At 42.4% G+C, this 23,904-nt stretch overlaps 2 protein-coding genes across 15 annotated transcripts in view; both read right to left on the reverse strand.

Moving 5' to 3' along the window:
- The window catches only part of LOC139354007 (uncharacterized), a 978,888-nt gene that overhangs the window by 584,163 nt on the left and 370,821 nt on the right, over window positions 1–23,904 (reverse strand). The gene's annotated exons all lie outside the window — the stretch shown is intronic.
- Window positions 8,306–17,596, reverse strand: LOC139354010 (uncharacterized). Its single transcript, XM_070998222.1, has 2 exons — window positions 17,457–17,596; window positions 8,306–17,387 (listed from the first exon to the last, which is right to left on the reverse strand). Exon 2 carries the CDS (start codon window positions 17,381–17,383, stop codon window positions 16,586–16,588), a length of 798 nt encoding a protein of 265 aa, XP_070854323.1. The 5' UTR covers window positions 17,384–17,387; window positions 17,457–17,596; the 3' UTR covers window positions 8,306–16,585.

A 23,904-nucleotide genomic window follows, 5' to 3' on the forward strand; every position in this document is an offset into this window, starting at 1 on the left:
AAAAATGGAGTGTAGGCAATTAGAGACACATATGATTGGGACATTCATTTTAAAGAAAGAATTCTGCAATTAGTATCACCAACTTCAGTAAGCATTTATGAACTAGAAAATTTATATATTGAAACATTTAATTTGGATACATCTCCACTAATACATTGCACAAAGGGAATTGTATTATCCACCATTCCAGGTGTACAAGTTAGATCAGTAGTAGACGAACACCCAATACAAGGTAGAGCAATAGTAATGACGGTCCTTAAGAAATAATAATTTATCTCCATAATATAATGGAATGGAATGAATTATATAAGCTAGTAAATAACATAAGACTTTGATAAATCATATAAGTCACTCACTCAAAACAGGCCAATTCAAAAAAAAATCCCATTAAAAAACATGTCGAAATTATAGTAAAACGATTTAATGAAGCACGAATGCTAATACATGGCCAGAGGGAAAAATTAAATCAAGATCATTGGTCCCAAGTATCATAATTGTTGATCAGACTACGATCTAATTTAATATCAATTAAACAAAAGTTAAAGTTGGACATATCAGTACCGACTATACTTAACACTTCCCTAACAGTTAAAACTGGCGATGAACCGGAATCAACAAAACAAACTGACATTGACCAAATAGAATCAGAAACAAATCCTAAAATAGAAAAGCACGATTTAAATAATCTTATAGAAAATAATATATAGAAAATAAGACAAGAAACCAAATCACAATGGTACAATCTAATATTGATTTTATTATTACAGCATCCAAGCTTATCCCAGTTTTCGATGGTAAAGCTGAAAACTTAACAAGTTTTATTGATGCATTAGAAATAACAGAATTAATAAAAGGCGAGCACGAACAAATAGCAGTTTCCATAATAAAAACAAAGATAAGAGGTGTCGCCAGAAATCTAAAAAATTACCCGCAGCGCAGCGGAAACCGCGGACGAGGAAATTACATAGGTAACTTTCGTGGTCGTAATTATAATTACAACAACAATAGTACCCAAAACAATACTGGACGAGGCCAATATAGAGGAAACTATAGAGGCCGTGGCAACTCGAGTCAAGGCCACAACAATAATAACCAAAATAATGTCCTAGTAACCAATAGCCAAACCAATAGTACATCGGGAAACTCACAAAACCAAAGACCATAGAATAACAAGATGCGTAACTAGGAGTAAGAAAATGTACACAGGCGGGCTAATTTTTGCAAAGCAACCCTTACACGTATAGGAATCTATTTTTAGAATGCCGTTGCTTTGCTTCCTTCTCTTTCCCTCTCTCTTGCTATCTCGCTCACTACACTTCGCGTGTAGTCAAAATTCAATTCTTGTCTCATTTGTCGATTCTTGAATTATGTTGACGAAAAGGAATCGATCTAAAAGACGTATTGCTCATGCGAATTATAAGAGGGCTGTTGCGCTCTGCGTATGTTGGTGGCCCGTGGATAATGGATTTGAGTTCGATGTTCGAGTCCACTCTGAGGCTGGATTCAACTTAATATTTTTTTATATTTTTTTATATTTTTTTATATTTTTTTTTTATTTTAATATTTTTTTAGATGTACTTTTTTGACAATTTTTTTTTTTTAATATTTTTGATAGTTTTTTTAGTTTTTTTAAATTTGTTTTTGTTTTTTTTATTGTTTTTAGTTTTTCACAAATAGATTTCTTAGTTTATTTTTAAATTTATTTTTTGGTTTTTTTTTATTTTTTTTAGTTTTTCTTCCTTTTTTTTTTAGTTTTTTTAAAACATTTAGATGTACCAACTGGGACCTTAGGAATTAATCGCTCCTATAGATATATTTTATTTTGTGTAAATTACATATTAAAGGTTTTAATAAAATATCTAATAACAATAAAAACATGAACACAATAAGTAATTCACTTTGAATCAAAGTATGTACTCGAGAAAAGGATTTATCATTATATTTTGATGAATATGGTGAGTGCTTTCCATATAAAATGCAAATGTTCTATAAATAGATTTCAGCTTTACTGTTCAAAGATCCCCAGATATTTATTTATTTATGACGCAGTATATTAAGCTTATCGCTACTTTTACATTTGTCTGGGGAGTCTAGCCACTTACAATGTTTGTACAGAAAAACTTTAATTAATTTATCTAACATTAGCATTTTATGTGAATAGCACTCATCATTTTCATCAAACCACGATGAAAAATGGCTTTCTCCAGTACACGTTACACGTTTACTCATTATAAACTGTTAAATGTGTTCTTGTTTCTTATTAGTATTAAAAATGTTTTCAAAAACCTTTATATGTATTTTACATACATTAAAAAATATATCTGAAAGAGCACTTAACTTTGCAAAGTCCGAATCGTTACAGAAATTTTTTTCTGCAATAAAAATTTCGGAAGGCGAATTTAACATTTCTCCCTGTTTTAAAATAATCGCTTCACATCTTTTGCCGGGGTTGAACTCCGACCTGCAATTCTCGCGGTTGAGCGACTAGACCCCTGGCCTACAGGCCTTTGACAACTTGCGTTAGTCAAATGCGACATTGAGCCCTTATTGCAGCAGACCACACGAAATGATTCACCAACACAACCAAAGAGCTTTACACGGACAACGCACACAAGCAAGATCGAAAATCCACATCGAAAATCCACACCAAAAATTTTGCCGTACATTCAGTTGTATGGCTGTTACGCATCTTGTTATTCTATGGTCTTTGACAAAACCCTTTAGATATTCAACAGTAGAAAATGCAAGGGTTCATACCGTTAGTCTCAGTAAGAACATATTTGTATCATTCAATCATGTGGCTACAGGAAAATAACTTGTCTTTTTAGTAGACACAGGTGCAGACATTTCAGTAGTTAAAGAAAATTCTGATGTCTTTCATGACATACAAGATCATTATATTATAGACATAAGAGGAATAAGTCAAGAGGTAACCAAATCCAAGGCTTAACTTCTATTGAGATACAGACCACTAAGTACATAATCAAACACGATTTTCATATCGTGGATTTGCATTTCGCTATCCCTTGTAATGGCATTTTAGGAATCGATTTTATAAAAAAATACAACTGTCAATTAGACTTCAAGTCATCTGAAGATTGGCTTTTAATTAGACCTAATAACTTAAAATTTCCTATTTATGTTCCAATAACATACAGCTCTGGCAACAACTCAATACTTCTGCCAGCAAGTTCCCAAGTTATTAGAAAAATTCCACTAAATTCAAAAGAAGACAGTGTATTGATTCCAAATCAAGAAATTAAGCATGGTATTTATATAGCAAGTGCCATACCAACATCTAAAAACGCTTTCATAAGACTACTCCATACCACAAAAAAAGAACAAGTAGTCAGTAAAAACAATTTAGCTTATGAATCACTTTCGAACTACGATGTAGTCAAAACTAATCTAGAAAATAGAGAAAAATCTGTATTATCTCAACTTTCAAAAAACTTTCCTCCTCAATTCAAATAACAGCTTTCAAGTCTATGCACACAATATAATGATATACTCGGATTGGAAACCGAACCAATAAGCACAAATAGATTTTATAAACAAAAACTTAGATTAAAGGATGATGAACCAGTGTATATAAAAAACAAGGAAGAACGCTATAGTCGAGTACCTCGACTATCAGATACCCGTTACTCAGCTAAAGGGACCAAAGGGAAATGGAGATATGCAAGCAGCAATTCGAGATTTAAATACGCCACCTACCGGCGGTAGACAGATTTAAGCGTTATGGGCGTTAGAGTGGGCGTGGCAAAATTTTTTTGGATCAATCGATAGATATTGACGAGACCAATACATTTCAGTTAAAATTTTTTATCTAGCATGAAAACTGTGGCCGTCACAGGTTTGGGCGGTTTGTGGGCGTTAGAGTGGGCGTGGCAATTTTTTTGTGGGCGTGGCACATTGCTGAAACAAACTTGCGCTGCGTAAGAAGCTCAGGAATCTGCACGCCAAATCTCAATAGCCTAGCTCCCATAGTTTCCGAGATCTCAGCGTTCATCCGGACGGACAGACAGACGGACAGACGGACATGGCTAGATCGACTCGGCTAGTGATCCTGATCAAGAATATATATACTTTATGGGGTCGGAAACGCTTCCTTCTGCCTGTTACATACTTTCCGACGAATCTAGTATACCCTTTTACTCTACAAGTAACGGGTATAATTACAGAAGCCCACACAGTCAGGTGAACGAAATACAGAAACAAGTCGGAAAATTGATCACCAATGTTGAACCATTTTGTTGATTTTGTATAATTACTAATGCAAGTAAACAAGCGTGTGGAGCGGTTTTAACTCAAAACCATAACGGACTCCAACTTCCCATTGCATATGCATCAAGATCGTTTACAAAGGGTGAAAGAAACAGGATTATCTTAAAAGAATGTTCCATTTGAATGGAGAGATGAATGCCAAAACGCATTAAAATATTTAAAAACAAAACTCATGGAACCTACTTTGCTACAATATCCCGATTTCAACAAAGAATTTTGTATAATTACTGAGACCAAGCGAGCCCATAACGGGCTCCAACTTCCCATTGCATATGCATTAAGAGCTTTCACTAAGGGAGAATGTAATAAGTGTACAACAGAGCAGGAATTAGCTGCAATTCACTGGGGAACACTACATTTTCGACCATATATTTATGGAAATCACTTTACTATCAAAACAGATCACAGACCATTAATATATCTATTTTCAATGATAAATCCCAGTTCCAAACTGACACGTATGAGGCTAGAGTTAGAAGAGTATGGTTTCACAGTTGAATACCTAAAGGAAAAAGACAATTATGTAGCTGATGCGTTATCGATAATAACCATTAAAGATCTACAAAACATTACTCGAAATATAAAGAAAGTCCCTACTAAATATCAAAATAGACAGAAATTCCGCGCGGAAAACAAACAAATAGAATTGCCTACACATTCTATAGAGAAAGCTTCTAAGCCCAACGTATATGAAGTCATAAACAATGACGAAGTACGTAAAGTAGTGACCTTGCATGTAAAGGATATGCTATGTTTATTTAAACATGGTAGGAAAATTACTGCAAGATATGATGCTAGCGATTTATATACCAATGGAATCCTAGACTTAGGTAAATTTTTCCAAAGGCTCGAAATGCAAGCCGGTATAAACAATATCAGCCAACTCAAAATGGCACCGTGGGAAAAAATCTTTGAACATGTATCAATAGATAATTTTAAACAAATGGGCAACAAGATATTGAATACCTTAAGAGTAGCGCTACTCAACCCGGTGGCCCTTAGAGAAAAACAGGACGAGAAAGAAGCAATACTGTCTAAATTCCATGATGATCCAATACAAGGAGGACATACTGGCATTACAAAAACCTTGGCCAAGGCCTCGAGATATTACTGAATACATACGAAAATGTCAGAAATGCCAAAAAAGCTAAAATAATAAGTAATAAATAAGCACAATAAGACTCCATTGATAAAAACTGATTCGACAGAGTGATAGTGGACACTATTGGTCCACTACCGAAATCAGAAAATGGCAATAAGTATGCAGTCACTCTAATATGTGACCTGACTAAATATTTAGTTGCCATACCAGTTCCAAATAAAAACGCAAACGCTGTCGCTAAAGCAATTTTTGAATCATTTATTCTGAAGTACGGTCCAATGAAGACGTTCATTACGGACATGGGTACAGAATATAAGAGTTCAATTATAAATGACTTGTGCAAATACCTAAAAATTGAAAATATAACATCTACGGCACACCACCACCAGACAGTAGGAACAATAGAACGAAGTCATAGAACTTTCAATGAATACATACGCTCATATATATTTGTTGATAAAAGGGGTCGTGTTCAAAAAAACAAAATATTGAAGCCGGGACGTATGGCTTTCAAAAAAACAAAATATTGAAGCCATACGTCCCGGCTTCAATATTTTGTTTTTTTGAACACGACCCCTTCAATGGCACATAATTATTGTCCATACGAGCTAGTATTTGGTAAAACAAATAATTTACCAAAACAAATTAATAGTATAGAAAATTTCCAGTTTTTATCTAGCATGAAAATTGCGGGTGTCACAGGTTTGGGCGGTTTGTGGGCGTTAGAGTGGGCGTGGCAAAAATTTTTGGGTCAATCGATAGGTATTGATGAGAACAATACATTTCAGTTAAAATTTTTATTCTAGCATCAAAACTGTAGGAGCCACAGTTTTGGGCGGTTTGTGGGCGTTAGAGTGGGCGTGGCACTCTGCTGAATCAAACTTGAGCTGCGTAAGAAGCTCAGGAATCTGCACGCCAAATCTCAAAAGCCTAGCTCTTATAGTTTCCGAGATCTCAGCGTTCATCCGGACGGACAGACAGACGGACATGGCTAGATCGCCTCGGCTAGTGATCCTGATCAAGAATATATATACTTTATGGGGTCGGAAACGCTGTCTTCTGCCTGTTACATACTTTCCGACAAATCTAGTATACCCTTTTACTCTAAGAGGAACGGGTATAACGAGTCTGCTGGTGCAGAAAGATTAAAGATTAAAATAATAATAAATGGACTGAACGAATGTTTTTAGTCATTTAAATAAGTAGTTTAATGCTTCCTTCCCGTCCCACGGACTGTTCGCCATCCTCCCCGCGCCATCTGCAGTCTTACTGTCAAGGGGCTAGATTTGAAAACAAATCAATTGAAGCAATTTAAAAAAGACAAGTCTGCTGGTACAGAAAGATTCAAGATTTAAATAATAATAAATGGAATACTCAACGAATGTTTTTAGTCATTTAAATAAGAAGTTTAATGCTTCCTTCCCGTCCCACGGACTGTTCTCCATCTTCCCCGCACCATCTGCAGTCCAGATAAGAATCCCAATAGGCATATTGGACCTTGAGGGTCGGGGAGCCGGATTGGGAACGGGGTTTTTCCGCTGATGCTGTAGGAAGTCGCCCAGCATCCTGCCAATGGCTGGTTATGTCTCCTTCAGCTGTCTCTTTCCTATAGCAGCGTCAGCGCGTCCTCCAGCTCCGCTTTAGCTCCCAAGTATCTGGTGGTGGTGAAGTCCAGGGATTCCCCAATGGAGAGCTCGACGAAGATCGTATTTCTGGTAGTTCTGCTAAAAAGATACCTATATTAGTACAACGTGACCCAATTCCTTTGGCCCGAACTTACTTTCTTTACGTGGACTCGTTTGGCAGGAGTTCAATGTAGGGAGCGAAGTCCCGATCGTCATGCTCCTTCCCAATGGGCTTCTCGATCGTATTATCTCTAACACTTCCACTATTCTGCGGACTTGCCCTGTTGTGTATTGCTTCCTGTGGGTCAAGTTCCACAATAACGGGCATCTGGACTGACCACCTGCAGGCGTTTTGGGTTTTTTTTTCGTTTCTGCGCGAACACACCAAAAATATAAAGTTGTTGTTCCTTGCGCGGCGGCTAACGGCGTTCATTGAAATTCACTCGCGAAATCTGGTATGTTTTCTGGTATTTCCTTTGCTCATCTGAGTACCGCTTACGATTTTTTGAAGTTTGTGGGCGTTAAAGTGGGCGTGGTAAATTTATGTTGAATCAATAGATACGTATTAACGAAACTAATAAGTTTCAGTTAAAAATTTTTTTAGGATGAAAATTCTAATTGCCAGTTACGGGCGGCTTGTAAGCGTTAGAGTGGGCGTGGCAAACTTATTTTACGTCAATCGATAGGAATTTACGATTCCTAGCATAAAAACTATGGGCACCACAGTTTTGGGCGGCTTGTAGGCGTAAGCAATCTTGATCTGAAATCCAAATTCGTCTTTAGAGTGGGCGTGCTTGCGTGACAAACTTGCGATGCCTAAAAACTAAAGAATCTAAGACTTAAATCCCTATTCTTCATCTTTGATAGTTTCACAGAAAGAAGCGTTTATGTTAACGATTTTTTGAAGATTGCGGGCGTTATAATGGGCGGGGTAACATTTATTTTAGGTTGACCGATCCCCTTCAGTTCTGCAGTAGGGACGGGGTGACATGTATTTATACCCGTTACTCGTAGAGTAAAAGGGTATACTAGATTCGTCGGAAAGTATGTACCAGGCAGAAGGAAGCGTTTCCGACCCCATAAAGTATATATATTCTTGATCAGGATCATTAGCCGAGTCGATCTAGCCATGTCCGTCTGTCTGTCCGTCCGGATGAACGCTGAGATCGGAAACTATAGGAGCTAGGCTATTGAGATTTGGCGTGCAGATTCCTGAGCTTCTTACGCAGCGCAAGTTTGTTTCAGCAGAGTGCCACGCCCACTCTAACGCCCACAAACCGCCCAAAACTGTGGCTCCTACAGTTTTGATGCTAGAATAAAAATTTTAACTGAAATGTATTGTTCTCATCAATACCTATCGATTGACCCAAAAAGTTTGCCACGTCCACTCTAACGCCCACAAACCGCTAGATATACAATTTTAACTGGAATGTCGATTGATCCAAAAAAAAATTTGCCACGCCCATAACGCTTAAATCTGTCTGCCGCCGGTAGGTGGCGCATTTTAATCTCGCTTTGCTGCTTGCATATCTCCATTTCCCTTTGGTCCCTTTAGCTGAGTAACGGGTATCGAGTCGAGGTACTCGACTATAGCGTTCTTCCTTGATTTTTTTTAAATTGCTTATATAGTGTAAAGACATCTTGTATATTATTTTTAATATTCTTTATTTTAAATGTGGAGCAGCATTAGTGCCGCCGAAATGAGTACCCCCCTTTGCGGTAATTTCAAGAGAGGAGTTCGGTCTTTTTCCCCTCACTATCATTTTGTCTACGTCTTCCCCGCACGTCCATCGCCTACAACCGCAGAACCGAGGTTGATTTTAGTTCGGAATACCAAAATCGACATCGCTTCCGTCATGAAACCGAAAAGAAAAATGTGAGAAGACACAATACTAAAACCGAGAAGAACCGATCTCTGTTTTTTTCGCTCTTAATTTTTCTGGGTGTATGTATACTCTTTATGGGGTCGGATACATCTCCTTCAATGCGTTGCAAACCCTCTGCAAGGGTATATAATAAAATTTTCCGTGTTATCCAGAAAATAATAAAAGGAACAAACTGGTTTTATGCGGACCGTGCTCATCTTGTAATGTATCTTGTCGCCCACTTGTCCACAAAGTAAATAAGCCTGGAAGTAGACTTTAGTTTTATATTCAACTAAGCTGCTAGGCTCAGCCCAATAAGGTTGCGCTTAAGAGAAATTAGGGAATTAAAATTGGTTGAGAGTCCCGTGGGTTGACCAAACAAAAGTGACGATCTTTTTCCGAAATTTGGGGAAATTTTGGTTACCGAAAGTTCTGACACGCATGTATTGGTCTTTTCTAATTTAAACGCCAGCCAAGGCAGACGTGCATTCTAAGGTCAATCTCTAAAGTGAGTGACAAAGTGCCAGCCAGTTCAAGTCAACGGTGCAGATTAGAAAAATTATTAAATAGTCGTGGGTTACTCCTAATTGGGTAAGCCAAATAATTTTGCTGTTATTCCCAAAATTAGGCAATGCTGACAGTAGTCAATTTCATTAGGTACCTAGGAATTCTATGAATTCTATATATGAACTATCCCATTGTAAGAGTCCTCGTTACTAGAATCCCTGCGTGCTAATTTGTTATCGAGCGCGAGTTGCTTTATGAGTGCGTGTTAAGTATTTCACAGTTGCGCCATCTAGTAAGGACTAGGGAAGAATTCATGCAGACGGTAAAACCAGATCAAGCGCTTAAGTCTAGGCCCGCGGTTAGGAAATTTGAAGGTGCACTGGAAAATTCTACAGAGCATGAACCGGAAGAAATAGATGAATCTAATTACCTCTAATCAGAGGCGCTTAATCTGGTTTTCTAGGTCTGTCGAGGCGACGGGCACCGGTACCAGGACGAGTATTCTGCTATGGTTGTGGCCAAGCGAATACCTATCGGCCGACTTGCCTGAAGTGTAACGCATCAAGGAACATTCAAGGGCGTGTACCTCAGAAAGGTACACGCAAACGAATGATTTTAACAGCCACCAACACGGATTAACTAAAACCAAGCCTATCTCACAACATTCGTATGTAGGCAACTTTTCACATTCTCCAGTTTATATAAGCGAGGCCATCAGTAAGGAGCTGTCAGGCTTATCGAAACGAAAAATTCGATCCAAATAGCGAAAAGAAGATTACACGAAACGGCTAGAACAAGAAAAGCGGCGTTAGTATCAGACATAATAGCTCGTGATGTTAGACCATATGCCGAAGTTACGCTGATAGGTAGAACCTTGACGGGGTTAATTAGTTGCAATGGGAGGAGAATTTTCCAGAGACTTACAAGAATCTCATTTTCCGATGTTCGAACGGCCGGAGGCCAAAACCAAAAAGTCATCGGGAAAGTTACTACTTATGTTAAGTTTAAGTATCAATATAAGTTGATAACGTTTTATATAGTTCCGTCACTAGTACAATCCTTATATCTAATAGAAGAGAAGACTGGCGAAGGCGAGATAAACAATTGCGATGAGTTAGAAATGCCCGAGCGTCAGAGAACATTGTCTGAATAGCCATTCCAGAGCAAATTCCCTTAGAGTCAGGAGCGAGGGACAAAATGGCTTTTACAGTACCAGGACGAGCACTGTATCAGTTCACCATAATGCCAATTGGTTTATGGCAGGGCTAACAATTAATATGCAGAAAAGTAGATTTTGCGTTCCCGATGTCCGTTACCTAGGACGTATAGTGGGCTACGGATCCATTAGCATAGATTCAGAAATAATTCAGGCGATTAAAGACTACCCAGTGCTCAAGTCTATCTCAGTAGTAGACTCGCTCGGTGGGCCTTGAAACTGCAAGGATGTTCCTTTACAATTAAACACCAAAAAGGTTCCCAGAACATAGTTCCCGACGCGCTGTCCCGAGTGTTTACCGAAGACTGCTGGGAAATGGCAGCTAATAAATAGCCGATGAGAAATGTTGGAAGCTCTGGCTCCCTAAAAGCCTAGTACCAACCACGTTAAAAGACGCTCATGAACACCGGGTTTTCGCGCACGGTTGCATTAACAAGACCCTTGACCGAATTCGTGCATACTACTTTTGGCCAAATCTGCTGAGAGATGTTAGGCATTAGGAGCGCCTTTGGCTCGGTCCGGGGAAACTGTAAGGTTTTATTCAGAAAATATCCTTGTGGTGTTACACCACCTATCGAAATTTCCTTTTATAATTTTGCCTTACATTGAGGAGGAACAATTCCACTGCTTGGGGGTGCCTGAGGTAGTTCTGTCGAACAACGGTGTACAACTTAAGTCCCACGCCTTTAACGCCTTTTTGCAAAAGTATGGTGCGCAGCATGCGTATACTGCCGTTTATTCGCCGGAGTCGAAGGCCTCAGCAAAAGTGAATCGGTTCATTCTGGCCGCCATAAAGGCTTATATACACCCTGATCAATCCACTTGGGACGTCCAACTAAGCAGCATTGCCTGCGCAATTGTAATTGCAATCGTCCACACATAGCGCCGTAAAATCTAGCCCTTACCGAATAGTTTTCGGACAGCAAATGGTCACCAACGGAGGGAAATACCCATTACTAAAAGAATTGGAGCTGTTAGAAGACCGAGACATACAGTTCTCCTAAGAAAAGCTGCTACTGAATGCGCAAACAAAATGATCACAATGAGAGGACCTACAATGCACGTAGCAGAATAGTATCCTTCAGTCCTGGTTAGGAGGTTTTTCGTAGAAATTTCCAACAGAGTTGTTTTGTAAAAAAAACAAGGAAGAACGCTATAGTCGAGTACCTCGACTATCAGATACCCGTTACTCAGCTAAATAGAGATATGCAAGTAGCAAAGCGAGATTAAAATGCGCCACCTACCGGCGGTATACAGATTTAAGCGTTTTGGGCGTTAGAGTGGGCGTGGAAAATTTTTTTTGGACCAATCGATAGGTATTGACGAGACCAATACATTTCAGTTAAAATTTTTTATTCAGCATAAAAATTGTGGGCATCACAGGTTTTCGCGGTTTGTGGGCGTTAGAGTGGGCGTGGCATATTCGCGTGACAAACTTGCGCTGCGTATAAGGCTACGGAATCTAAATCTGAAATCCCAATTCTCTATCTTTGATAGTTTCCGAGATATCCACGTTCATAATTACGATTTTTTGAAGTTTGTGGGCGGTTTATGGGCGTTAGGGTGGGCGTGGCAAACTTTTTTTGGGTCAATCGATAGGTATTGATAAGAACATTACATTTCAGTTAAAATTTTTAGTCTAGCATCAAAACTGTAGGAGCCACAGTTTTGGGCGGATTGTGGGCGTTAGAGTGGGCGTGGCACTGTACTGAAACAAACTTGCGCTGCGTAAGAAGCTCAGGAATCTGCACGCCAAATCTCAATAGCCTAGCTCCCATAGTTTCCGAGATCTCAGCGTTCATCCGGACAGACAGACGGACAGACGGACAGACGGACAGACGGACAGACGGACAGACGGACAGACGGACAGACGGACATGGCTAGATCGACTCGGCTAGTGATCCTGATCAAGAATATATATACTTTATGGGGTCGGAAACGCTTCCTTCTGCCTGTTACATACTTTCCGACGAATCTAGTATACCCTTTTACTCTACGAGTAACGGGTATAATTAACGCAAAATTAGCCCCAATATTTGTTAAAGCGCGTGTGAGAAGAAAACTAGATCAGGCGTACTATGAACTGGAAGACTTACAGGGCAAACTGGTTGTTACGTTTCATGCAAAAGATATTAAACAATAACAGAAGAAAAAAAGCTTATATAATTTGAAGGCCTTGTTTTTGCCCCAAAATGTGATTTTGGTGGGGGGGTTTGTAGTGTATCTTGTCGCTCGCTTGTCCACAAAGTAAATATGCCTGGTAGTAGACTTTAGTTTTTTATTCAACTAAGCTGTTAAGTTCAGCTCAATAAGGTTGCACTCAATAGAAATTAGGGAATTAAAATTGGTTGAGAGTCCCGTGCGTTGACCGAAAAAAATGGCGATCTTTTTCGAAATTTAGGTGAAGTTTTGGTTACCGGAGGTTCTGACACGCATGTCTTGGTCTTTTCTAATTCAAACGCCAGCCAAGGCAGACGTGCATTCTAAGGTCAATCTTTAAAGGAAGTGACATGCTGACAGTAGTCAATTTTATTAGGTACCCAGGTGCAAAAGCACACCTTTATTCTCCCTTTATTTTTCCATCGATACAACGCTCCGACCTCCAGACGTTCCAGGCAAAGCTCAGATTCAGAGAGGAGAGGGTCTTTAGTTTTTAATACCAGCGCAAACGCAACGATCGCAGCTCCGAGCAGCGCGCTCAAAACATCGGACAACGGCGGAAAATCGATCGGAAAATCCCGCTCATCGTACGAAAATTTTCCGGCAGTGTCCAAGTTTTTTTTCTGTGTGTATGAAAACCTAATAACTGTCTAAATAGACAAAAAGACCCGCACACACACATAACCTGCAAGAACACCACGCCACCAATTATGTAATCGCTTCATAACTGTTATTCTCTCCGGGTACTGGCCCTCTGCTTAATTAATTATTCAACTTATAATTTTCTTAGATTACTTAAATTTAAATTCTTAAAAAAACTCGCAAAAGCTAAAGCCTAGAAAAAAACAAGGAAGAATGCTATAGTCGAGTACCTCGACTATCAGATACCCGTTACTCAGCTAAAGGGACAAAGGGAAAATGGAGATATGCAATATATGGTTATGTGGGCGGTAGACAGATTTAAGAGTTATGGGCGTTATAGTGGGCGTGGCAAACTTTTTTTTTGGGACAATCGATAGGTATTTTTTTCTAGCATGAAAACTGTGGGCGTTATAGGTTTGGGCGGTTTGTGGGCGTTAGAGTGGGCGTGGCACGCTGCTGAAACAAACTTGCGCTGCGTAAGAAGCTCAGGAATCTGAATGCCAAATCTCAAAAGCCTAGTGTTACGTACGCCCTCCCCCATAGAAAGATTAGCCCCGGCAAAACAACTGTCTTAAGTTGAAGGCAGGGGCCGCGAATGATTAACCACACTCAGATTGATAATGGCAAAACAGAAATACAATTCGTCAAATCACGGGTGTCGCGAGGCCAGAACAACGACCACGATCGACCTGCTCGTAACCGTACTCTAGTAAGGTGGCAAAGTGCACCAGCCGGCCGTTGACTCCTAAGATAGGGGAAATGGAGAAACAGTACCCCTAGGTGGGAACACCTAGTTAATTCATCCAATATGGGGGGCTAGCGAAAGCTCTAATCCGGTATAAAAGACCCCAGCCAAATAGAGAAGACGGACAGAAATTGTTCTAATCTCCATGAAAGTGGTCTAGAAGTACAACTCTCATCACACAGACCACGACTGGAAGAAGGCTGGTGTCCAGAAGGATGTCTTGACCGTTTCCCTAGGATCAACTTCACCCAGGAGAACGACCTGATTACCGGTCCTACGATCGACCACACTCGGAAGAAAGTCAACCTGCAAAATTCCGAAGGACGAAAAGAACAAGTGAACTAAGTGTATGACCTAAGAACCCCAAGATGGGCAGCAAAACATTCAAAGTGGCCGGCAGCACCGCCAATGTGATTAACACAGTAGAGATCGTTGACCACCAGGACGATATTCAGGATGCCAACAGGACCATGAAGCTCATCGTTGGACTACTCCTAGTTCTAGTGATCCTTAAGGTGGTTAAGATGTACAACATCACGCCCTGGAGAAAGTGGTGACCCACATCGGAACATAAGCCGAGCAGATACAGTGAAGTGAAGCCGCAAAAAGACAATAAAAACAATAAAAGGCGAATAAATCGAATTCAAACTTTTAAACAAAAAGTGCATTTCAAACTATCTGCGAGTGCATTCATTTCTGAATGCAAGTGTAACAGAACCCCCCAGTTCATACGTTGAACAAGAAATTGGAGCTACATCGACCAGCCCCAGCCCGAGCATTGGAACTGACGTGTGCCGCAGTGGAACTCCCATACGATGAATACATACATACATATCTATACAGTCATAGTGTTATTTTTTTTGTGTAACGTAGTTTTTGTGTTATGCTTTTGTGAACCGCCATCCAACACTGCACGTATATATATATATAAACCAATTATAACATCTTCCAAGGCCCAGGAACCGGAGCGTCGAGATCTCATCGCCAAGGATCAAAAGGAGGGTAAGTTTGTCGGAATACGGTTCCTTTCTTATAAATACATATATATATCCGTGCACCATGATCACTCAGAAGCTTTAGCAAAGACTATAGACAATGATCCACAGTTTAACGTAAGAATTCTATACCTGTTATCAAAAGCAACCCTACCAATAACTGTGCATGAATTAGAGTACTTATATATTGAGACCTTCCGTCTAGATTTTTCACCACTTGCCCACTGTAACAAGACCGAAAAGGCAATCATTATCTCTCTATCTGAGACCAAGAATTAATTTGTTAGGAATTCATACAATAATATCCATATACAATAATTATTTATAATATATATATATAAAATCATTTAGATATACTTTCCTCCTTTTATATATTTTATATTTTTATATATAATAATTAAATGTTAATTTTTCAGCGGCGAGTATCAGCCTTGTAATTGTATGACAATTGCAAGAGCCCTCTGAGCGACGTTTGTAGTCGTGAATAGTCAGCATTTTGCTGATGTGTGCACCTTCACAGGTGGTAAATTCGATACTCTCCGCTTTCAAAAGTAATTGTCAATTAATTTAATTTCCATATGAATTAGCCAACTAATTAAATAAATATTACCCAATAAATTTGTAATGTGAAAGAATATCAAAACATGAAGTGCTAGCTTTATTAAGGGGGTGTGCTGACGCGCGAAGTGGATTAGGTCAAGAACAATGACACAACTTTCGACGGACAACCTTGACAATAGGGGATCGTATTGCGCGGCCCGCAACGATCCATTGGCACACGAATGTGTAAAGGAGAGGGAATATGGCCAAAACACAGCCCGATCGTATTGCGATCAAGCGACAGCTAAGCTTGTTGGGCAGTGTGGACTGATGACTGACGAACTTTATGACTGTACGCCGCGGGGTAGCGGGGTACCGTGGTGGCGCTGATGGAATGGCGTGGGAGGCGACGGCGGGAAACTGGCGGCGTCGGCGGGCTGCTGCGCTGGGCCTCGGTAGTTTGCTGGTGGTGCGGTTTGCTGCTGGTGCTTCGGAAGCTGTAGGGGAGAAACCACTCGAAACGCGTATTTGCCCCTTGATCGAAATGAAAAACTCGAGAAAAACGTTAACTGGTAAAAGTAGGCGGGGGTGCGACCGCGGTTTATTTTCAGTTTGAACTCCAAAATCGAACTAACTTAGTCTAAGCTCCGCTCTGCGCTCCAAAGCGCAGCGGAGACTTCATGGAGGGAGCTAGGAACAGCGCAGGAGAGCGGGAGCGCGAGAGAGCGGTGCAGCTGGATAGCGGGCCCAGTCCAGATTCGCCGGGCAGTGGGCCTGAACATTCCGCCCCCCTTGCAATCGCTAGCGTTGCAAAAAATAAAAGGAGACGGAACTTCGGCCAGTCGCCTACTCCTCAAGCCTGCGTACAGGCGCCGGAGACGGTCCACCCGAACACCGTCTTCTAGGCTACTGGCAGTCCCTCGTCGACCACGTGGAAGCCCGGCTGTATCACCTTCGGGTAGACGTCCGCGCCCAGGATCAATGAAACAGTGGCTGGCCGGTGGAAACGCTCATCCGCGAGCGGTAGCTCCTGAAATTTCTGGACGACGCTCTCACTGAGCGCACGGATGGGGGTGCGGATGCGCACGTTCGGCTCGATCTTGAGGACCACCTCCAGCTCGATGGCCTCGTCGACCTTCGAACGAATTGTCGCCGTGCATATGCTCTCATCGCCCACGTTTGTTGTCGGCAAACGAAACGTCTTCTCTCCGGTCTCGACGATCACCACAGCAGTCGGGAGGACATTGACGCTATGACGCTGGAGAAGTGCGGCGAGCGACGGAGCTGGTGTCGAGGATGCTGAGCGCGGTGGAGGGGCAGGCGTTTGGCGAGTAGGCGGATCTTGCCGGCGCGAACGCTGCGGAGAAGCGGGCTGTTGCTTGGAGCGGGACTTTTTCTTGGAGCCGGACTTTTTCCGGGAAACAAGGTCGTGCATGTGCAGCAGCGTGTGATGGTTCCGGTTGCACGTTCTGCACCGGTCACCGCTACGACAGCTCCCAGTGGAGTGCTCGTGTGCGAGACAGTTCGCGCAGTACTTGTTAATGAGAACTGCTTGCAGCCGCTTCTCTGCGCTCAGCTTTAGGAACCTCTGACACTTCCAAAGAGGATGGATTCCACGGCAGACTCGGCATCGGTAGGACTGAGTACCTCTAGTACGTCTGCTATCCAAAGCCTGAGCGCTACGTGGACGGGGAGCCATTTTCCTGTTTAGAGTGTGGATAAGGAAAATTAAACAGGGCTAATTAACATTGACGTGGATAATGGCTACGGACCAAGGTGTGTAAGAAGCGCGGCTCGTTACGAGGTAGTTTTGGGCGGCTCTCTTGGAAGAAGAACCACCTTGGTCACTGGACGTTTGACAATGCCGCGTGTCGTACGAATGCCGACTAAGCGGACATTACCATCGGCTCCCGGAAAAACGGAGTCTATTCTTCATCCTTAATGACGACCAGATCGCCAACACGCAGATTTTCTGTGGGGACTTGCCACTTGTTGTGCTTGTGGAGCTCCTTAAGGTACTCACCCTTCCATCGAGTGCGGAATTGTTGATGGAGAGACTTTAAGTGCTGCCACCGGTTCAGAATGGACTTGGATTCGCCCTTTACTTCAGGTTCCACTATGGATAGAAGAGGTCCACCAACAATAAAGTGCCCTGGTGTCAACGCTAAGAGATCAGTTGGATCCTCGGACATGGGAGATAGCGTTCTGGAATTCAGACAAGCTTCGATTCTCGCTAGGAGGGTGGACAGCTCTTCAAAGGTGTACTTCCGTGCAGCGGTGTACTTGTAAAACAAGGTCTTGAAGCTCTTGACACCAGCTTCCCATAGGCCTCCCATATGGGGTGCCCCAGGAGGAATGAATTGCCAGGTGAGCTGCTGATGACTATACGCATCGGTCACAGACTCCTAAACGGCTTGCAGGAAGTCTCGGGAAAGCACGGTGGAGGCGCCGACGAAGGTCTTTCCATTGTCGGACTGGACTTGGTGAGGACACCCTCTTCTAGAGACGAAACGAGCGAAAGCGGCAAGAAACTTTTCAGTCGTTAAGTCGGATGTAGGCTCTAGATGGATGGCCTTTGTAGAAAAAAAAACGAAAACCAACACATACCTTTTCGTAATGAGACAAGCTCTTCCGGTATAATTTTTTATATCAAACGGGCCGGCGTAGTCCATCCCTGTGTACGTGAACGGACGGGAAAAAGACACTCGCTCTTTCGGAAAACTTCCCATCATCTGGACTTGCAATCTCTTTTTGTGGATAACGCAGACCTTGCAGGAGTTAACCACTGCCTTCACCAAGTTCTTTATTCTCGGAACCCAGTATCTGGACCGAGTGAGACGCACCACTAACTGGTTGCCACCATGTAACGTAATGAGATGCGTGAATTTGACCAGAAGCCGCGAGAGTGCACATTCGTACGGCAGGATTATCGGATGTCGTTCATCATACCGCAAACTGTCGGAGGCCGTTACGCGGCCGCATGCCCTGATTACCCCTTTCTTATTTAGAAAGGGGTTCAGGGAGAGAATCGAACTCGCCCTGGGCACAGGACGCTTCTGACTCAAGCAGCGGTATTCTTCAGAAAAATACCTGCGCTGAGTGCAAATCGTCATGAGTTCTTCCGCGGCGGCAACGTCCTGGGCCTCTAGACGGACCCCGGAAGGCGGTGATTGTCTTCGACATCGTTGGACAAATCGATGGACATACGCGAGGACCCGCAAAGCTCTATCTAAATTGGAAAAGCGATCTAGGAAATCTTCTGACGGCATAGACGCCACATGGACTTTAACGGCACGCTTTTCGATCTTAGTCACCGGCAGGTCGGTTCCCTGGCTGGGCCAATGATCGCGTGGACGTTGCAGCCAAGTGGGTCCATGCCACCAAAGCAGGTTATCCACCAGCTCTTGAAGGGGAACTCCTCGACTAGCCAAATCAGCTGGATTATGTTCGGATTGAACGTGCGACCAATTGGCCGCCTCAGTGGACTCGGTGATCTTCGTCACCCTGTTGGCAACGAACGTAGTCCAATGGCACGCTGGTTTTGCTAACCATGCTAGCACAATCGTGGAATCGGTCCAACAATGAAATTTGGAGGTCAGCCTCGACATATTTGGAAGAATGGCTTCGGCCATCTCGGACAAAAGGAGAGCTCCACATAACTCCAGCCTGGGAAGGGACACCGTTTTGACTGGCGCCACACGCGTCTTGACCGTGAGCAAGTGCACCATCGTCTTATGGCCCACTTCTACGCGCACATAGACCGCAGCACCGTATGCCTTTTGCGAGGCGTCACAGAATCCGTGATGCTCTACGCGGAACTCTGGATGGAAGGAAACCCATCTGGGTATTCTGACCTGGTCTAGGACCGAATAGCTCTGGAGAAAGCTGTTCCACCTTTGGCACAGCTCAATTGGAAGTTTGTCGTCCCAGCCTAGATCCTGAGGCCAAATCTCTTGCATAAAGATTTTGGCACACACAACAAATGGAGCGAGCCAGCCTGCTGGATCAAACAGCTTGGCAATTTGGGAAAGGACTTGGCGTTTCGTGTGGGAGATTTCCGTTGCTAAATCTGGTGGGACGAAAAAGAACTCATAGAACTCGAAATCTCGAATGTGCCCCTCACTGTTGCGGAATAAGATGCGCTGGAAAGGGAATGCTTCGGATCTACCCATATCTGCCGATACATTTTCTCGATATCGGCACTGTAGACGTATCGTAAATATCGCCACTTCAGGATCTGGATCGTTAGATCGGACTGTAAGACTGGGCCAGCATGAAGGATATCATTTAAACTTACCCCATTCTCTGAAGGGCTGGAGGCATTGAAAACCACACGTAGCTTAGTGGTTGTACTTTCCGGCTTGAGCACGGCATGATGCGGAAGGTAATAACTGGCAGAATTATGGGTAGGACGGACTTCTTTCATATGATTGAGGTCGAGATATTCTTGAATCACGGAGTCGTATTTGGCTATCAGCTGACTGTCCGTCTTTAGGCGTTGCTCGGTTCTTAGGAACTGCGACAACGCGGAGGATCTGGAGTGACCGAGGGCGGATTTTACGTTTTGAGGATCACGAAACGGAAGACTTACGACATACCTGCCGTTATCGTCTCTCGTAGTCGTTCGGAGAAAATTTTCCTCACATGTCAAATCGGAAGATTTTGTCACTTTTACTGGCAGATCCTCCACCACCCAAAATTTGGTGAGAAGCCTATCCAGGGACGTGTCAACTGTGTGGGAGATTCGTGTGGAAAAAACGGAAATCTGATTTTCCCTTGGAGCAGGAACGGGTCCTGTTAGGATCCACCCGAAAATGGTTTCTTGCCCGAGGAGAGAGCCACAAATACTCGGCCGGGTGCCGCTTAGGAGAATGGATGGCAGTATGTCGGCTCCGACCAGAACTTTGAACTTTGGATCCGCTAGTGACAGTTCGGGAAGATTCCGTAGAAACTGTTGCGGAATCGGACAAGATGGAAGGCTTCCAGCTAATTGAGGAAGAACATAGGCCGTCGTATTTATTTGCAAGCCAGGCCTGGTCGGAGAACGGATGGTAAACTGACAGAGCATTTTGGATTCAGCGGATACTGTCTGGTTAAGGCTTGAAACTTGGGTTTGGATTACCTGGTGAGGCAACTTAATTAGTTTGAACAGCCGCTCAGAAATAAAGGTTGCCTCTGATCCTGAATCTATCAAGGCACGAGCTTTAAAATTCGACCCCAGGTGACATATGTCAATTATGGCGGTGCCCAGCAAGACGGATCTATACCCCGTCGCGAAGTAATTTTGGACTGTAGCAACTGTTGGCAACTGGTGTACTTGGTCTTGATCTGGGTCTTGGGGCGGGATTCTAGGGCGATTGGGAGGAGTTGCCTCTGTGTAGTAAGGTGTGATGGCGGCCGCGGCACGTAAAGCAACTATGAGTGCTTTCACAATCACGCAGCTGATGCCCTCGTGCGAAGCAGTTTAGACACAGCTGCTTCCTCTTTATGTATGCCGAACGCTCGTCGACCGTCATCTGGAGGAACCGTGCACATGTGCGGACAGGATGGCTTTCCTTCTTACAAAGGTCACATCCTTTTGGCTTGGGTGCTACCCTTGTCTCGTAAGTATTTATTCTTCGAGGCGCTGCAGAGGGGGCGGATGTTTTTGGCAGAGATTGACTCGAGCCTGACGGCCGTACGTCGTCTATGGCTTCTAAGGTCCGGTGACGCTCCGTAAGGAAGGCGTTCAGTTCCTGCCACGTCGGAATCTCTGCCTTATTGTGCAGGGACTGTTCCCACAAGGATAGCGTGAGCTTATTTCTCGGTTTCAATTCCGGACATTTCTAAAGACGTAAGGCAACCGTGGATGGTACGTTGAAGTTCACGGATAGCTGACCCAGATTCCTGATTAACGGACTGCACATTGAAAAGTATTTTTAATTGGCTATTTACTAACAACCGCTTGTTTTCGAAACGCTCAGTTAGGTTAGTCCAAGCTGAGCGAAAGCCGTCGTTAGTAAGGGGGGAGTTCGACACTATCGTGTGTGCATCGCCGCTTGTTTTGGCATTTAGGTGAAACAATTTTTCGACTGGCGTCAGCCTTGGACCCTAAAGGTCGGCCACCGCAGATAATCTCCGGTGAAAACCTCGGTATCGCACAGAGGCAGCCGACATCCCGAGGGAATGTAAGTCTGGGTAGGAACAGCTTGAACTTGGGGAGCCTGGGCTATCATATCCGCGATCTGAGCCCCACATCTCTCGTAAACGGAATAGCAGTAGCCGTACTTAGCCTTGAGAACTGGCAAACTATCAGCTGCACTGTCTCCGGCTTCTGCTATGCACCCGGTGCATTCATCGTATTCTGCCTTGATGCGGTCCCATAACGCGCGTAAGTTACGTATAACCCCACTTCACTTCCCACATATGTCCAAAACCCAATTTCTTCTTTACCACCTCTTAATAATAAAGTACAAGAATTGCTTAACTCATTAAATGCTAAATAAACAATATATTAAAGTAATACAGCAAACAGGAAATGCACAGGTTAACGATCTGGCACATGCCAACCAAAATAAGTTCTAAGAAAATATAAAATCCAAATAAGCAATATAACACAGTAAACAGGAAATGCATAGTTCATCGATCGTTATTAAATTCAGGCTAACTAGAGGCCAACGATCTTACACATGTCGACCAGAATAATTCGTAAGAAAACCTAATAAGCACTTCTGTAAACCTAAATTAAGTTTTCTTTAAAACATTATCAATAAAGAATATTCAGTTGATTTTTGCCCACCAAACCCGCTTGACGTGTTTTACTTACAAATAATTTATTTTTTTAAAACTTCGCAACTCCTTTAACAAAATTGGCGCAGCCGGTAGGATCCTTTTTAATTAAAGAGGGTCCAGTGATTATTCAAATCGAACTTAACGTGAAGAAAAAAATATAACAACAATTTTTTGTGACAAATAAAAAATACAAAAAGTCAGCGAACAGAAGCGAACTAAAAATCAGTCCGCTAAGTGAACGTGGTGCAGTGCATAGAAAAGTGCATTGATCAAAGCAAAACCAGACCAAGCAGCGCAACAGCATTAAATCCAACTAAAAATCAGTGGATTAATGCCTGTAGAGATCGAACTAAAATCGACTTAGACAGCGCTAAGAAGGAAATCAACTCAACCTGGATATAAGAAGGCAGCGAAGGATCGCTTCATACGACAATAGCAGGATGGCTCACGATAACGGCCAGATGCCCCAAGCGGATCTTTTGGAACAATTGGCCATAAGGGAAAGACAGCTGGAGCAACTGCAACAAGCGTATGTACAGCTCCAAGGAAATGGAAACAACCCAGCCCAACAAGAGCGGTTGTTCAAAAACATCAATCGTTTGGCAACCTTTACGGGAACCGGGGAAATTTCCATCAACTCCTTCTTCAGTAGCGTGGAGTACCTGTTACAGACGGTAGAGGACCCACAACTCAAGAGAGAAGCCACAAGGACAATATTATACAGGACAATTCAGGGTCAAGCAAAGGATGCAGTAATAAATATCCCGGAGCCGGACAACTGGGACCTGATAAAAGCCACCTTGAAGTTAAGGTACAGACCAGACACGGAGCCGCACCAAATCTACAAGAGGATATGTGACCTGAGAGTGAATTCGGTGAGCGAGCTTGCAGTAGAAATTCAAAATATAAAATATAAAAATGATGAATTAATTGTGTATCATATGAATGATAATTTTATAGATTTAAGTAATGTCGAAAGTTTATTAGTTAACACAGCCAAAGAAATGACACAAGGCACTTTACTAGACAAGATCTACGAAGTCAGAGATTTAAGCACTATATTAAAGATAATGATGCAACGCAGATATGAGAATAGTTGCATTAGGTATCAGTATAGGAAAGGTAGACCTAATCAAAACAATTACAGGAACAACAACCAGAATACCAATCAACAATATAATCAGCAAAACAATACAATGCAAAATGCACATCAAAATAAGAATACCAATCAACAATATAATCAGCAAAACAATACAATGCAAAATGTACATCAAAATTATCAGAGCAACAATTCAGGACAAGTTAGACAGAACAATACCCCTCAGAATTTTAGAGGCAATAACTCCGGACAAAGTAGACGATATCAAAATAATCAGTGGAATCAACAAGCGGAATCACATCAGTTTAGGCAAAATAGGTCAGCGAATGTGGTACCTATGGAGGTAGATA

Source organism: Drosophila suzukii (genome assembly GCF_043229965.1).
Source record: "Drosophila suzukii chromosome 2 unlocalized genomic scaffold, CBGP_Dsuzu_IsoJpt1.0 scf_2c, whole genome shotgun sequence".
Lineage (NCBI taxonomy): Eukaryota > Metazoa > Arthropoda > Insecta > Diptera > Drosophilidae > Drosophila > Drosophila suzukii.

Excerpts from the sequence above, each read along its gene's own strand:
- LOC139354010 (XM_070998222.1), bottom strand. The coding sequence starts at position 17,383 with ATGGCTCCCCGTCCACGTAGCGCTCAGGCTTTGGATAGCAGACGTACT.